Source organism: Dermacentor albipictus, chromosome 1, assembly GCF_038994185.2.
Source record: "Dermacentor albipictus isolate Rhodes 1998 colony chromosome 1, USDA_Dalb.pri_finalv2, whole genome shotgun sequence".
Taxonomy (NCBI): Eukaryota; Metazoa; Arthropoda; class Arachnida; order Ixodida; family Ixodidae; genus Dermacentor; species Dermacentor albipictus.
The window spans coordinates 317,152,405-317,170,614 of record NC_091821.1 but is presented as its reverse complement, the minus strand read 5'-3'; the positions used below and the strand labels follow the sequence as shown (position 1 = coordinate 317,170,614).

At 39.8% G+C, this 18,210-nt stretch overlaps 1 protein-coding gene across 4 annotated transcripts in view; it reads right to left on the bottom strand.

Moving 5' to 3' along the window:
• Positions 1–18,210, bottom strand: part of LOC135904132 (protein tramtrack, beta isoform-like) — a 227,153-nt gene that overhangs the window by 26,148 nt on the left and 182,795 nt on the right. Inside the window, exons 6-7 of one of the 4 annotated variants that reach the window (XM_065434809.2) lie at positions 16,889–17,102; positions 7,762–7,833 (exon numbers count right to left, since the gene is read on the bottom strand). The exons of 2 other annotated variants lie outside the window; for them this stretch is intronic. In XM_065434809.2, coding sequence (XP_065290881.2) covers positions 7,777–7,833; positions 16,889–17,102 — 271 coding nt within the window. In that variant the 3' untranslated portion in view covers positions 7,762–7,776. Of the gene's footprint in view, positions 1–2,315; positions 2,843–7,761; positions 7,834–16,888; positions 17,103–18,210 lie in introns of those variants that run through there. One more of the 4 variants, XM_070531587.1, reaches the window with a different exon arrangement.

Here is an 18,210-nt window from a genome sequence, read left to right as displayed (position 1 = left end):
GCCATTCCAGAAATGTGCATCCTCTTTATACTTTTCAATCGCTTTTCTCTGAATGCAACGTGTATAAGTATATTATGAAGCGATGATACACTGGCCACGGGAGGATAGAAACTTGCAGTGTTTCGTCATGGCATCACTGTTTTTTTACAGGCTAGCACATTACTGATTTGTGGCAGAGGCACCCCGCATTGAAGATTATGAACGCTATAAAGCACAGTGTATGATGTGCATTGCAGGAATGGCAAAACGCTCTCTGGATTTTTCTTGAGTGTGAATCATGTTAGTATCACTAGCCCAACCAGGAGAGTACTACGACCACAACTTGCACATTGCAAATTATACTGAATATGTAGCGCCTTCATGCTTCATTCAAAAGGGTTGCGCATTTTGTGCCACGTGCTTGTGAAGCAGTGTGCTTTTGTGCCGGCTTTAAAAGACTGGTCAATGTTACAAAAGAACATAAACGTAAATTTTCCTGCACTTCACCAAGGTTGTGAAATTTCTTATTAGGCTTTTAACCAAAGAAAAAAAGTTCCTGCTCAAGCATGGCAGCCCTGAGATCGTTTTCAAAAATTGGGTCTAGATTTACACAATAACACATGGATGATGCTGGCTACCATAAAAGAAGGCTGAAGAGATTCTACATCTTCCAGATCAGGCGCAGTAAATAATTGCTACAGCATAAGTGTCTAGGGCTTTAAAAAAATAATTACAGAAAAAATGCAACAGGCAGCGCGAAAAACATTGACTGACTATCACAAAAATGACCTTGTCCAATTTCATAAAAAGATTGAGTCCCAATATTAAGCTATGCTAAATATAATTCAATCTGTCTTCGGAAAGATAATACACAGGACAAGGGGCAGAAGTATCCAAAATAGAACCAAGCTACAACCCATTACGTGTCAAAAAGTGAAAAAAAATTACACAAAGAAATAACAATGTTGAAAAGAACAGACTGGTGGGCTATATGGTACTGCTTAACGTGAGGCAAAGTGGAAGAGAGCACATAGGACAACAGAATTCTACTGTATTCTTAGTCTTCATCCTGTTCTGCTGTCCTACATGCTCTCTTGCGCTTAACCTCACGTTGCACAAATTTTGACTTCCAGAATTTAAAAGCATCAAGCATAGATTGCCAAGCCGGCATATAGCCCAAAGAAAGAGAAAACAAGTACTTAAAGTGTCCACAGCTCATACTGATACCATAAAATACAACAAAGTGCAACAAAGCACATATGCTCCAAGTAGTAGAGTCATCAGTCAACTTCAAATGGTGTTAGGTATGAGCACAAGACTAAAGTCTGCATCGATGAAAAAATTTAACCTAGAACACCTGAAGCACTTCTTTTTGGTGTCATCCACATCACCAAAGATTAAAAAAACATAAAAATTAAAAGACAATGAAATGATAAATAGAAACATTATCACACTGTTTCATGCACTGTTGCCACATGTGTAGATTTTATCCTTAGTTTATGCAGAATATTTCACTATGCTAAGCAAAGTGACCCTTTAGAACATATTGTCTTCGAATTAAGACAACTGCCTGACATTTATTCCCAGTAGCTAGTATAAACACTATTCTTATTTTTAACAATTTTCTGTTTGAAGGCATTTGATGATTGCACATATACTACAAAGTGCAACTTACTTAAAGCAGCAACAATGCTACCTCTGCACAGTGGACAATAAAATATCTGCATTTAGAACAAGTTATATTGAATGCTGCTCAAATGTAAATGTACGTGTCAATGTTTAGTCATGCTCTCCACAAGTGGTGCATCACAGTATGCATGAATATTGGTAAGCACCTCTTATACACCAGATGCCTCAGCGGCAACTACTACTGCAAGAAAAACAAACATGTGTACTGTTCGTTGACTGTAAACTGGAGAACTTAAACATACACATGTAGCTCAGGTGCTTAAGAGCAGTTACAGAGTCTTGGGTAATAACATGGCAATGCCACACTTGTGTAGCAAGCACCAGAAGAGGTACACACCCAGGTAAAAAAAACTGCACACACTCTGCCGTCACACTGGGATCCAGCTGAAAGCAGCAAAATAAATGTTCACACACCGAAGTATACCTCAAGCATGGATGCCAGCACAGCCATTTCATAACACTGTGTTGTCAATGCAATAAGCTCACACTGTGGTCTATCACTAACACAAACAGCCTCACAGGAATACATGTGGACAGCAGCCCAGACACACAACCCTCATAACTTGCAGCAGGTCAAGCAGTACACATGTGCACACACGCCATTAGTGGCACGTCGCACTGGACGGCACAAGTGTTGCTCAGCTTTTCATTCAAACCTGGTGTCACAATGCCATGCTCGGCGGTGGCTGTTTGCGTCCCTTTGGGTCCACATTGAGTTGATGCACACTGCGAATATGCCGCTTGACATCGTCAGGCCAGTTGAACTGCTTGGGGCAGAGGAAGCAGGGGAACTTCCGTCTTACCGGCCAGTGCAGAAGCTGGTGGCGCTTGAAGTTCGCTTTGTTGGCAAAGGTATGCAAGCAAATAGGACAGACAATACGCTTGAGTGGTGAGCGCATGGATGATTCCAGATCGTAGCCAAACTCATGGGAAGGGTCAGCCGCTTCAAACGAAGCCTCTGGAGAAGGCCCCACATGGGGCTGCCGCTGTTGGTGGACAGGCACAGACAATGCAGACAGTGTCTGACTGGGAGAGAGATGGGAAAGGTACGGAGAGTCACCCCCAGTAGCTGTAGCAAAGCCAAATTCTTCAAGAGGTTCTTCAAGAGGCTCTTCTTCATCGGTATTGTCCGTGTCGATTTCCTCTTCCTCCTCCTCTTCATACAGTCCAAGCTCTGAAATTTTTTTTTCCTTCTGTCAGTGTTTTATTGTACTTCATGACACAATAAAAACATACAATTAAAAAAATTAATACAACAGATTTAGATCAATTGCTTGACACATATGAAGGCCAGTCTCCCTACTAACAACCTTAATAAAAACAATGATTAAGGCTGACCTGATGCTTCAACTGAGGACTTTGTATAGGTAGCACACCTTAAAGGTACCTTAATTAAATCACAGCTCTTGTCTCCCTATCTTTAATTCAATAATGCACTTGTGAAGCATACCTCAAGAACAATGGCAGAAAAATAGAAAGGTACCAATAATGAACCATTTCCTTCAATGTACTAGTTTTAAGTAAGACTCAAGGCATAGGCTGATATTTCAAACAATTTTGTACAAGAAATGTAAGCAGAGCCCGTTTTTCTCTCTCCTGAATCAAAATGCAGACAAAGAAGGTACTTTCCATTATCCTTAATGTAATGATGCAAAATGTATAATCAACTTTAAATCAAAGTTTTATTTTTAACAGAATTGTTAAGGGCAAGAGCACAAGACCAGCCAGTGACACATCTTTGTCATTTGCACTTACCACATTTTACTACTACGTTTCACAAACATACAATTAAAAAAAATTAATACAACAGATTTAGATCAATTTAAGCTAATATGAAAACTGCTCAAAGACAAGCATATACCCAGTGCGAATAAATGCAAGCCTTTAGTGCAGTTGATATGAATGCCAAGTTAGATATTTCAGTGAACCTACTAATCAGAACACTGCACCGAGAGAAGTTGACAATATATTTTGAAATGTTGCATGCAACCTTCTGCTATGAATAAAGGGGCCAGTTGCTACGAACGGGTGGATGTCTGATTTTCCCTTTATTCATTACTTTTCTCCACTTTGCGGGTTTCCGCAAAACTACTACGTCAACCTTCTGCTTTATGTGAAAACAGATACATTTGGTGGTATTTCTGCTATACAAGTTTTCTGCCGCGGATGAATTTGAAGGCTATCTGATCTGTATGGTATTGCTATTCACACGTTGACAAACAAAGTGCTTAGTGAGGAGTGTTTCGCCAAAAATCTTAACACCCATGAAGAAGCGCAGCACAAGCACAGAAAATGGATTCACTGGGCAATCAATAAAATTTCATGATTAGAAAAATAATTACCTTTTGAAATATTTAGGTATACAGACATTTACATGAGACTGCAATCATTTTATAAGCATGCTATATTCTTCTCTTTCTGCAGAATATGATGTATTATTTGTTGCAAAAAAATTCCATGCCAAAGAGGTTATGACCAAACCAGACATTAAACCAGCGCTATGGTTGCCAGCTCTTTGGTGATCTTAGCAGTATAGAGGTATCTTTACTACATTTCTACACCCATAGTGCAGTGCCAGCAGCCATCATGCATTCTCATTGCGAAACATTCATTTTTTCTGTAGTACTTTGGCCTGGGATATTTTGCAGCAGATAGTACATAGCAAACCAAGTCTTCATTGGGAAAATGCAATACATATGAAAGAGCTGCATTAACTCTCGACCATCGTAAAAACTCAGCTCCACACACCAAAACTTTGGAGGATGTCAAAAGGTACGTGATTGTAGCAGAGCGACTGCATACAGAAGAGAGCACTCTGCAACAATGTTACTAACCACAATGAATACACAAATGTGTTTCTAATTGAAGACACACTTTATCAGCTTAAACTTCAAAGGCGTATTCACTGGGTGCTGCTGCCAATTATGCTATCATTTGGACAAAGTGCAATTCCTTTGAAGATGGCTTCTCACAGAGGCATATCTGAAATGGAATGCAGATAAAATGTCATTATGCAGAAAATGTCAACTCATGCAGACATTTCTTTCTCACCTTTTAATTGATGTTTCAAACTTCAGGCACTCTCAGCGGGATTTAAAATGGAAAACAAGTAGTCAAGAATAACTGCTGCACACCAAGCTAGAATTATGGCAAGCTCCAAGGACATCTAGTTGGGGTTTGTGTGTCTATCCACAAAAATATTAGGATCTCACACACAGAAAGAAAGAGTACAAACAACTTTATTTGTCAAAAAGTGACAGAAAAAATATATAATTAAGATGAGCATGCTTTCCCTCACACAGCTGATTTAAACTTTGAGCTTGTAAGCTCATCAACTTCATAAACAGAAGACACTGTTAGAGGAGTACCGACATCAAAATTTTGACTGTACTTTCTTCCTTGTAATCACCGATTATGCACCACAGTCCATAATTTGGAAATGGCAATCTGTAACCAACCAAAAGCATTTTTTCACAACATGCTTTTGTGCTTCTCAAGCTCATGACATTGCAAACTGGGTGCAGAAATGCCAAAAGGAGCACAAGGATGACCACTGTGGCATGCAAGGGATGCAAGCATGCATACACTGCACTATAAAGTATAGCAAGAAATATGTAGTGAAATGTTCACCATAACTGCATAAACAACACCAGATATCTCATAATTTTCACATACATGCTAATCACAGCTAGTGATGTGTTTCAGGCATGGCTTCAAGAAGCCAGAACCACTTTGTTAAAAAGAAGCGTGATAATTAGAAACTGTGACATCTGTCAATGAGCAACAAGTCTTTCTTTGCAATACGTGTTAACTGTGGCATCATTTCAAGCAGAACAAAGAAAAGCAATAATTTTGATGTCAGTGCTCCTTCAGATGCCCAAAAGGTGCAGAGTGAAAAATCTTTTTCATAGCAACAATGATAAAGAACCATGACATAAAAATAAATGTAAGAACTCATAAGAAGGAATAATAAAGAGACCTGAGACAATTAAATGCCACGATAAACAAATCTGAGAGTGCCATTAAAGCCACATACTTTCAAAGAGAAACTCATTCATTTCCTAGTTTACTAAATAAAACTGTCAGTTTCTTCACTTCTCAGAGGTATTTTAGAGCAAACAACCATGCTTTTGTATCTTGACTGCACTTTGGCATGAAAAAGGACACTACAGCACTTTACAAGCAGCCCATCATTTGCTAAGAAAAAAAAAAGAAAAAAAAGAAAAATAAATTAAATATGGCTACAGAACAGTGTCTGCAAGGCAAACAATGAAACATTAAATAATTTAATTGACATCCTTCAAGGATGAATAACTTCTCATGTCTAACTTGAGTCACCAGATCAGCCTAAGTTCAGATCCTACCAGTTAAATGGGTCAGATTTTAAAATAAATGTTTAATAAAATGAAATCTGAGCTGTTCAAACAAATGAGCTTCAGAATGCTAAGATAGCTGTAACTGTTCATACAACTGGCTAACAGGTTGCTTGTGTTGATCTGTGTAAGCAAAGCATCGTGGGGATGGCAAAATAAACCTCCAAGCAAGTGTGAAGCCAAGGACATGTCACTAGTACTTGAGCTCCCACCCCATTTCCTACCTTACACTGGAGTGAGGCTTGAGGCTGGTAATTCTTTGAATTACGAAGTTCACCATGTCAAAAACACATTCCTAGGCCCATTCCTGCCAAAATACCTAGTTATGTCACTGTTTACATAGGTCAAAATGCATGTGTTTCACATTTTAGTTGTTACATAAGAGATTATTTTTACAGTCATGTTACGAACAATGACTTTCTAGTATTGGCGAGTAATGCTTTAGAAATCTGTGCGCTGCTTTCTCGAAGGAGAAAAAATATTGGCTTGTTATCTTAAAGGTTTTGCTGAAGCAGCAGCAGTTTTACAATCGCAGGAAGGCAGTTTTCGTAATAACACCACTGTTTCTTGTCAGTGAACCAGCAAAAATAGCAAAAAAATGAAACCAATTGTTGAAGAAACTGCACTGTATTTATACGCAACCATTTCTAAAGGAACAGTTCCTAAAATGCACAATATGAAGAATATCCACACCAATTGTTGACCAGCCTTAAAATGTACTATATTGTGTTCCTTAGCCATGGTGACAAGATGTGGTTCAAAAATTTGTACAACACTGATTACTGAATAAACATGTCTATGTCAGTTATAAACGTCATAAGCATATCCATAGAGAAAAATAAAAGACAAGGAAACAAACTGGTGCTGCCCACATCATTACACACAGTGCAAACCAAGCAGTGAAAAAAGGTGCAAAGTCCCTAGTCAAGAGCATGTTTACAGAAAGCATGTGCCTCTCTAGAAAGAGCTCCCCTGAAAAGTTAGCATCAAATGTGACTGCAGTTCACTATTTTTTGAACTGCTCATTCAGGCCCATGACAACAAAATTAGTGGGTACCATGAAAATACCAGTCCCTAATCTGGCATTTTATTGCATGCACAACATTACAGTAAGCCAGAAACATCCATTAGCTGAGGATGGAAGACAAACAAATTATGTAGTGCCTTTTCTCGTGCACACACTTTACAACAGAGCTCTTGGCCTACGTAGCAGAAAGGCCAACATCCTGTTAACAGGCTGCCGTGCAAATATAGCCCATCTTGTCTTATAATTCCTAGCCAAATAGCACTGACGATGGGCAATACGTAGACAACATCTATAGAAGATATTAGCACCATGCCAAATCAGCTTGCTCATCACAAGGAAAGCTAGTTCATCAGACATTTGTTTAAACATTCAAAACTGTGCTAAAATGCTCAATGTAATTTTATGTTTTACCCTTTGAAGTGGTACTGACAGAAATTGTTCGCCATTTTTATTATTTTATTGAATAGCCCTCGACCGTTACGGTCGAGGGCTATTGAGACCCCGTAACGGTCGAATTGAGACCCCGTAACGATCGAGGACCGTTACGGGGCCTCAATTCCCTGAGTGTGCAGCAAATAATTATGTTAAAGTTTATTACGACGATTTCAAAATGCCCGCCGAAAGCAGCGTGGCTTCAGATATGAAAAAGGTTACCTACTTCGTCATCAAAACCTACTGTGGTGGTCTTGTGGTACCAGATACTACTGATCAATGCAGCCACACACTGTGGCCACGACTGGGCACTAGGGGAGAGAGCGTGTCCTCCTGCATTTTCAAGAGATGTGACCAATCAGAGGGGCCAGTTTGACAGCTCTGGCAGTTTGGCAGCTACCACAGTTATTGTATGCCCTTCAACAACCACACCCCACCACCTACGCTTTCGGCGACAGGGGAAGCAACCTTTTTTTGTGCCTGACGCAAATGCTGCGCTTGACGAGCATCTTGAGCAGGCCGTACAAAAGGTGCTGTAATGATTCATTTGTGGTGCCCTCGAGGAATTGAGGCTTTGTACCGGAACTATGGAGTCGACAGCTACCTAAAAAAGCTAGAAAAGGAGGACACCAAATTTTTGTGTCAGTACTCCTTTAAAAATTGACATTAAAGGAACATTAACTTAAGCTGCGTTAGTAAATTATGCTTCTGCAATAATATGACAGCTAAGCTTATCATGAGTAGATGCTTGCTATGTCATATTTGGCAAAAGTAAGTGCTCCTGCAACAGATCACCATGATGTCACATATTTGGCAGCTTCGGCTCGAGCCTAGTTGATATTTTATAAATTATGGAAGATCATATCGGCTTTCCAAAGAAGCCAAAACCTCAACATAGCAAGTTTTAATAACTATTCCTGCACTAAAACAATCTAAATTAAAGAAAATACTTTGCAGTCTATAACATCATAGTGACACGCCAGCATTGAGGTTTCCACACAAAACTCAAGGAAGGAAAGCTTGACCTTCATTTTCTCCATCAGCAATCAACCACTTCTCCACCAAATTAATGAAAATATATTTTTTAAAGAATACCTTAAATCTGAACTGGTTTATGTTTGATCTTTAGTGTCCCTTTAAAATGTCTAAGGCAAAATGAGAAACATCCGTAGAACTTTCTAAATGTGCTAAATAGATTGGCTTAATCATGAGATTGTGTAATGAACAACTAAACCAAACATTACACCTCAACACACAATAAAAAATTAGCACCTTTGTTCAAATGAATGTGCTTTTTTTTTTCTTGCAGCTATATAACATCTCGCCAGCTGCCATGTTTTATAAACAATGCCATAAACCCACTCATGCACAGCTGTTAAAAGGATGTTTCTGAAAAATTAGGGCTTTTTAAAAAACAAATAACTTTACAAGAATGCTTATTTTCTTGCATTCACAGGAAATAAATCAGCAATAGCCCTCGTTCTCACTTATGGCACATGTAGCACAGATAAAAAAATTTATCTTATTATAGTGATGATCTACAGCCCCTCATAATTATGTATTCTCACTGTGCTTTGACTCAATCATACCTAATTGCAGTGTATATATATTTAAAGCTCGATCTAATGAAAGCCGATTTTAAGAAGTTCCCGATGTAACGAAGAAAGGTCCATTCCCCAGCAGGTACCCATATGGTTCAATGTTATCATCAACTTAAACTAACTAAACAATCTTGACTGAAATCGATTTAACAAAGTTTTTCCTGAAATAAATGGGTAAAAAAAAGCGGTGATTTCTTTATAATTTTTGACACAGAAGGGTTCTTCTTTGAGCGTGCACTCTAAAGCTACCACGTTAGGCCCCAAGTCAGATCCCAAGCTTTATTTTGACGAGGCTGCACACCGCGTCCATGCACGGAACAGTCGACTGAACACCGCCTCGGTAGGGGCAGCGGTAGTTGCTTTTGTTATTTCATGGTTCATGCAACAGATGGCTGGATTAGCAGAAAATAGAATGCCATGGTAGCTTTTGCGTGCAGCTACGTTACAATTTTAGATTTCGAAAGACTGAAAAATTCCTTCCTCGAATATACAGACTTCCCGATTTAACAAAATAATTACAGGGTGATCACCACTTCATTAAATTGAGTTTCAAATGCACTACCTTATATGCATATACCTAAAGCCACTTCTCAGTGTTTCTTCTTGGCGTTAGTTTCTGCATTGTTGCCCCTCATGGTCCAAAATTCACTACCAATGTTAGCAGTGGGATGTACATTTGGCCTGTGGAACCTGATGGCAAACAAGTTGTTGCTAAACCCTATCCATTGTACACACAGCACCTTTATGAAAGGGGATGCACGGGAGTGTAGCCTGGGATCTGTGGTGGCCACTTATTGTGCCACCACTAAGGGACTGTAAGAAGCTTTGTAGATGCTAGCACCAACTACAGGTGGTGCTGTGAGCTTTCTTAACTTGACTGTAGCCATGGCTTGGCATTCGTAGTACTTTGGAGTCGCATGTTGGCTGTGCCATAAGCAGCCACCATGAAGCACAGGCCACATGCTAATGCATTCCTTTTCATGAAGGTGGATTGTATGCATATAGAGCGGCACCACATCTCCATTTTCCGCTGTGCTGACTTATCTGCATCACTGAGTATGCATGCATTGCTTCAGCATCTGCCAATTTCTTCTGCATGTTGCACGTCATGAAATGCTCGTCCCTTTCAATAATCACTTGACGAGGCACAGCATCATGAGAGCTAGGCGCAGTGTGTGTTGGTTATTGTAGATTTCATAGGCAATTAGCTCATGCTTCTGTGGCATTTTCGAAGCTCATAGTATAAGCTACTTGATTAAATGAGGGCCAATATCTCCCCTTGCGCAATGCAAAGCTACCAGATGCGCTGGTGTAATCATTGCACAATGCATGCATATGCTGAGAGCAATACACCGGTTGCTCTAAATGCTGCCATGTGTGCCCTCTCGAGGTTGAATTGATTGAACACCTTTCTGAAAGCCTTCAGTTACAAGGTTTGATACACTAAGGAACTCAAGTGCATGTGTTCAAAAGACGAAACAGTGGGGAAAACAGCCAAAGCGAGTACAGCAAGTTGCACACTTGAAAATGGCTACAGCCAGCTCAGAATTTACAACCAGGAAAGTGATTAAAGTCAGCAGACAGACCTCTAGTACTCCTGAAAGGGGTGAGAATATGCTTATACAGTTTCGCTGTCTATGATGTATCAATTGTAAGATTGGCATACACCAGTGAAGAATTTTTTTACTGCACCTTGATGCTGTACAAAAAGTTTCTCTAGTGATTAGTTGGCCAGTCAGGAAGCATTTAGTTTAGCTTGATGACATCATGTGCCTCTGCATGAAATAATGTACCACTTCTAAAATCAAAAACAAAACAAAACAAAAAAGAAACAGCTTGAAAAGCTGTCTTTGTCAAAATGTGTATGTTCTTTAGAACAAGACTTGGCACACAGCTGTCCAAAAGCAGAACAGCAGTACATGAAGCATGGCCCTCAGCAAGTTTCAGAGTGCCATTCCTGTGAAAACATGTGTGTACACAACAGGCAATAAAGCCAGTTTTGAGGATGTTTCAGTCAATATAGTGATCAGATAGGTAATGAGAAAAAATGGTAAAGTAATAATAATAATAATAATAATAATAATAATAATAATAATAATAATAATAATAATAATAATAATAATAATACACTCTGCCCTCAATACAATGAACCCGCATACAACAGACTTTCAGATATAACGGACTATATTTCAGCCTTAGTTTGTTTTATCTGTTTTATTAATGCAACGAAGTTCGCTTCTAACAGACTGTGCTACAGTGGACTATCGGCTACAGCGGACAAAATTAGCGGCAGTATTTTCCGAAATTGGCTGTCCAAACATACTTTTGCCATGTCAACACGAGCTGACAACTGACTTGCAAACGTCAGCCGACGATAGCGGCTCAATATCACACACACGAGGGAGGAAGGCAGGGCAGTAGGCTCGCCCTATTTTTTAGCACGCAAGGCATTGTGCGGGGGGTAAGAAGGGGGGTTCTACTTCGGCGGCGGCTGTTGCTTACAGAGTAATCACCGTATCTTGAAAGCAATCTGCGATGTGGACAAAGTGCGCCCAGAGCCGGTAGCTTCGTATGTGCTGTGCTTTCGAAGTTTAGTTCGTGTTGAAGGGAGAAACAGCATCAAGGTCAATTAGCTCACTGATGCTGCCGCACTTATCTTGCTTAATTTGCTATCACAATCGATGCTTCGCCTTTCAGGCGAAAATGCAACTCTCTCTCTCTTTCTTTTATATATATACTTTGGAAGTTCGTCACTCACTCTTTGCAAAAAAGTTGTTAGGCATCACAGCGAAAGTTTTGGAAGTGAGGCGTTTTAAATATTACTGAATTTGGATACAACGAACATTTTATTCTTGGATTATCAAAGTCCGTAGTAACAAGCATCTACTTGATAATAATAATAATATTAATAATAATAATTGACTGGAACTTGTTTCTCACTGATCTAGTTCTAATATGTTGCACTTACAAATCCCTTGATTGCAGTTGATGTTTAAAAGAACACTGAAGGGAAACGCAAAGTGACGCTGAGCCTGAGACACCTCATGTCTGACGCTTGGCAACACAGATTGATGTCATTCTGTGTTGTCACAAACATTCCAGTATTTTTCCATATTGGGGTCATTGTGTATTAAAAAAGTTCACAATTATTGCCAAGTAAAGTTATCCTTTGTATATTAATGCAATATTCCTTTCTCGATTAATTAATGTTTAGGTAATGTTGGCCACATTCTGCCACAATTTATGACATCATGGGAAACTGGTGGAGAACTTTAGTGGTTGCGTCACCACCCACATTTTGCTTTCATGTCAATTTTTGGAATAACAAGACTTTGTTGAAGCATACTCATTTGGGCTGGTTTGTTCATGACTTAAGCAGAAACAGCACAAAGGAACAGGACGGAAAAGCGGGACAGACAGTGGTGCTGTGTTTGTCCCTTTCTTCCTATCCTGTTACTTTGCACTGTTTCTGCTCCAGTCCCTTAGCTGCTATTTCCAAAGTATAACCTACCAATCTAGTTCAACATAACATTATTTCTTTCTTGATGCTCCTTTAATGGTATTCCATGACACAAAGAAATTTTCATAGTTGCATGCGGTGTCAACTGCGTCACATGCAAGGTTCTGTAGCACTTCAAAGCATTCCCGAGCCTCTTTTCATAACAGATGTAGCCTCATAGCACAGACTTGTGCATGAATTAACAGAGAGCACTTCTCAATGCATGTCACTTGCACACTAAAAGATAACAACAATCAGAAGTAGCCATGGGCAGGGTATGGAAATGAATAGGAAATGATAAAGCAAATAAATTATCAACCACACCACAATTGTCAGCCACATGCAGCTATTTCAGTCTGCAATCGGGTACATGCAGTTAATGTGCAACAGTGTATTGCTGGAAAGCCCTGACCTCAAGAAGTACACGGCATCTATACTCAACACCTGCTAAGCAAGTTGCTGTGTATGCAAAAGTACCAAACCTATATCGAAACTTAATGAAGTGCCAGAATGAGGTAATTAGCACCTTTGCAAATTGCTTGGCTGTCTACCTGAGAACTTGAAAACCACTCTCTTTTTACAGTCTGCAAAAGCAGGCTAAAATAAATGCTTAACACAAAACTAGGACATCACATCAGATTCTTCAATAATCCCTGCACCGGGGCCATCACATGTGAGCAGACCCTTTACATGAGAACAAATCCGGGACGAAAGCTACTTGGGCAAGTGTTCACCTGATATAAAACATCACCATTTGCCAGAGCAGAACAACCAATGCTCACTGTTATTAAACTGGGTGCAAGCATACCATATGAAAGTTATTTTTCTAAACACAGATTCACATATTCTTGAAATCTCGTCCGACAAAAGTTGGTGGATTGTGGTGTACAAATAGCAAGAATATTGTACATGAACCCAGCATGTATTGCTACTTGAACCATATTCAAATGTTTAGTATCACATTGAGTATTTCTGAATAGTTGTTTTTTAATGAACATACAGAATAATAGTACTGAATACATTGTTCCAAGCTGCATGTTCGATTGGTGCAACAGATGGCAGTCTGTCTGGGTGCTTCAAGTAGCCATCAACACTGACACGAAAACTAAGCCAAACTAAGGTAACCCAAGTTAAAACAAGCAAAGCAAATTTACTCAACCTAACATGACCCAACCTATCCAAGCTTCCCAAATATTTTATGCCTCCAAAAAATTAATTTCTATGCAACATTTTTGTCCAGTGAGCTTTTCATCTGGGTTAAATTTGATGAAACTTAGTCTGATGAATTTCTGTCTAATGTGCCTTTTGGCGGTGAGCTACTTATAGTCACCTACAAACGCACCCTGACCTCACCACAGAAAGAAAAAGGCGATCACAACAGAAAAATACAATTGCTCCACTTGAACGGATGTTCACACTCTATAGGAGCTCATCGCATAATTGAGAACCACCCATCTGGAACAATCACTCTCATGGGCACCGCTTTCCAATGACATGGAGTGCACACCCCCATAACACGGCACTGTGTGTTCAGCACTGAGGAAATTATCCACAGCAATGACTGTTCACGACTACAGCTCCTGCACATTTCAAATGTCTCAAGATGAGTGTGTTCTGCTAACACTAATTCTATGATGATACATTGGACAAGCATGCTATAAATAGTGAAAAGGCTACGAAGAAGGAACAATAAAAAGACAGGTGCAGGTTCTGTAGTCAAGAGCATTCAGTTACTGTGACAGAAGAGGTCACATATTTTATTTATTTCTTATTTGTGGCATTCATGTCATACCCTACCTTTAAAGAATTTCTTTGAAGCTAGTACAGAAATTGCTTAAAGACCAACATTTACGTGCTGTAATGTTTTTAGACAACAGAGCTGTATCTCCTCTGCATGACTGACATTTCCATACAATTAACATAAAACACATCTAAGGACAGCTTCTGATTGGAGTACCAGTCTCTTAAAAAATTATGCAGTGTGAAATTTGCTTAGCTAGCGCAACACAGATCTTTTTTTTTTTCTAAATAATACACTGTGATCCCACAGAGTCCTACCAATATTTTGCCATCATGTGATGTTACATATTACATTGCAATTCACAGACAAAAATTACAAGAAAAGAAACCTGCAGAGCTGTGCAGTGCACTACACTAGCACATACTCTTTCTCATTTGTGAGGATACACATTAGAATATAAAAAGACATTGTACCACAGTACTACACATTATCACTGGCGTAGCTGCCAATGTCCTGATCTTGAAATAATGCAATGTCCAAGCATTGGAACATGAAACACTCTCACGTGGCTGTCTTCCTTCTGGAATGATATTCTACTCGACTTGGTACACAGATGTGCACACCAGCAGAAGTCTTTCATGAATCCCCAGGCGACCATAACATGCCAATAAACAAATATTTTTGGTCTGACACTATTATGCACTGATTACACAGTTTGGTGTAATCAGTGGTGTAATGCAGAACTTTGCAAATTTATGGCAGTGGAACCAGAACCTGGAAACAGCTACATGCTCATGCTAATCACTGGTCAACACATTAAAAATTAAGCACCCTCACTAAATTTTTGCCAAATAGTTGGTGTCCTGCCACTAGTGGCAAAAACAACAGGGCGGGGAGGCAGCATGGTTTTAGGTCCCAGCCCCTTCCTCAATACCAAAATAAAATCCTGGTTAAGCTGTATGCTAAATCTGGCGGGCGGCCACTGATAGAGAAAGCAAGTTTAATCGCAGGCGTATTAACAAGAAGCGCTCAGGCAGTCCCACTGACACTCTCTTGGTAAGAGATGTACATTTTCCCTAATGAGGCTTTTGGCCTTTTGACTGCATTGACCCTTTATCTATGTGAATCCTTGGGGAGTGGACGAAAAAAATATAACAAGGTTAGACAACATGAAGGCAGGCTAAAAAAAGATTGGCCATAAACCAGAAAGTTGTTTGCACTAGTGCTGTCTAATCTTGCCTCATTTTTTCACGCTGGCCTTAGGCATTCATGCTGGCCTTAAGCATTGACGCAGACATGCACCAACAAGCTGAGCCAACAACAGAATAGAGTACTACTAATGCTATTTCAAGTACTGAAAACAAAATAATCAGAAATTCAAGCTCTAGCCAACATTAAATATCTAAATGTACCTGAAGGGTTTGTTTTCTTAGCTAACACTTATTTTTTCCTGCAATATGGTAAAAACATGAATAATGAGGTTATACTGTTACAAGCATTATTAACTAATGGCATTAATAGCTTTTCCTCCTTTTAATCTAAAATGGCAGCTTTGATTAATAGCTTTTGCTGCAATGAAGTGTTTCATTGCTATGCCACTTGGGGACTTGTGTCTGTCTCCAAAATTAGTCGACCTTCAACACCCCCAATCAATAAAGCAGTGCTGCACAATATTTCTGAAAAGCACAAGGCTCTCTCACATTACCATGATGATGCCACATGAGAGTATGATGCGTGGCAGCACAATACATGTTGGCATCAACTAGCTAGATCTTTCTGCCACTGTTTAATGCTGCCCCCACAAAAAAACCACCTCTCCAAAAATAGAGCTTCTTTACACAAGCCATCCACATTAAATACAATGTTTGCACTAGCAAGTGACACTGCTAAACAAAAACTTCCTGCACATGCTTTGCCTGCACTATTTTTGCGTTGGGAGCATGTTAACTGGAATAACTGCCACTGTTGACTGACCCTGTAAAGGTTCTTACAGTTATAAGCAGCAGTGCATGTTAGGAAAGGCTCCCTTTTTTAACATTGTTTATTTCGCATTCAGTCCTTGCAGAGAACAGAGACAACATGCCAGAACCAGAACAAAAAGCCGCTTTACCAGCTGCTTGACTGACAACACCCCAATTCACCGACTGACTAAATTTAGAGGTACAGCATTGTTCTAGCATATAAAACATCTTTAATCCTGAACATTTGACTGCTGTGATGTAATGTCATCATCTTGCATTGGGTGCAAAGCGTGAGAGGGCTCCAATAAGCTATCATTACTAAAACTTTAGGAAATGTAAAATTAAACCTCAAGAACAAGTAATTGCTCATAATAATATAAAGTTGTGATTGCTGGGAGTTGAACTCAGAATGTCCTGCACTTGACAAACAGGGCCTGCCTTCAGACAAGAAACCAATAGAAGGTCAAAAAAGGTAGGGAACTGCCAAGTAAATCTCGAAGTCAGTGAGCACAAAAGGCAGGCAAGCAATGCCATCAAATGCACACAGAGCGAACAAACTGGGGCCTCAGCTGGGAGGTAGCCTTGCTTTGGTGTAGCTGAGGCGTCCAACACGACGCGTGTGAGGTGACCCGTGGGAGATGCGCAGATGTGTGGTCAGGTCACTAGGCCAAGCAAATTCCTTGAAGCAAAGGTGGCAGGCATGCTTGACCCGAAATGGCTGGTGCATCTCCATGTGTCGGTTGAGGCTGCCACGTGTTGAAAAAGCCCTGTTACAGGTTCGGCAAAAGGGGCCCGCCTTCCTGCAAAGCAGCACTGCAACTTCAGCAACCAACATAGCTCTAGGCTGTACTAGTTTTATAGTCTGAGGAAGCACAACATGTAAAGTAAAGCATGGCAATGAAGATTTGCTTATACACAGAAAGCAAATTTTAGGGTGTACTATGACAACATTAACCATCCGCATACCGGAGCAACTGACAAAATTTTTAGCGAATTTCTCATAAATTTTTCAGAAATGCGGCATGCAGACGGTCATGTTCATAGTTCAAATGCTCAACAGCCATTACTAAAGACAAAAACTGCACACGACACCAATGTTCACAAGTGCTGCCACCTAGTGTCAAAAACTCCAGTTGCAAGCAAGCCGACACATATACGGTGTGAGATATCCTTCCTCATGGTGACTATACTCATCAGCAGCACAGAAAGGGTTAAGCAGCAACACTACCAGCTCAAGTGCATAAATGAAAAATTTCCCACCTCCTTGCAATAGCTGCCCTATGAAAAGTGAGCTTTTAACTCTTAGAAATATGTCTGTACTACAAGGCCTGCCTGAAAAGTATATGACCTTATTTATTTTAGAGAGAATTGCAGGGTGCAGGTTATCCATACTGTGTGACGTGAGAGGAGGGTACGTGGTGCCTTTAGCAGGGGTGAGACAGCTGAAACAGCTCTTGGAGCAATTTTTGGAGCAGAAAAATCTTAATTTTGGAGCAAAATATTCTGAATTTGAAGCAGGCTAACAGCAGAAGAAAATTTTCGGAGCCACAGATTTTAAATTTAGAGAAGCTTATTGTGACTAGAACACTCCAAACCTAGAACTGCTGAATGAAGTAAGTGATCTCTTTACATTAATTCCTTCTGTCATAGAGTCGACTCAAGAGGGCACAAAATGCTTCTCTGTTCCGTGTTCTAGTGTTTTACCTGACATACAGCGAAGTCTTGAAGACCCGTTAATCCTAGCTCCTATAGTTTTAACAGCATTTTGGGTCTCGCTTTGGAGCGAGACATTTAAAATGAGAGAAAAGCTTGGTACGTAATTTCATAATTTATTTATTGGTAAAAATACAGAAAATTACATGTACGTAGTATACATAAGGAGGTCCCATAGTCAAAAATGGTATCAGG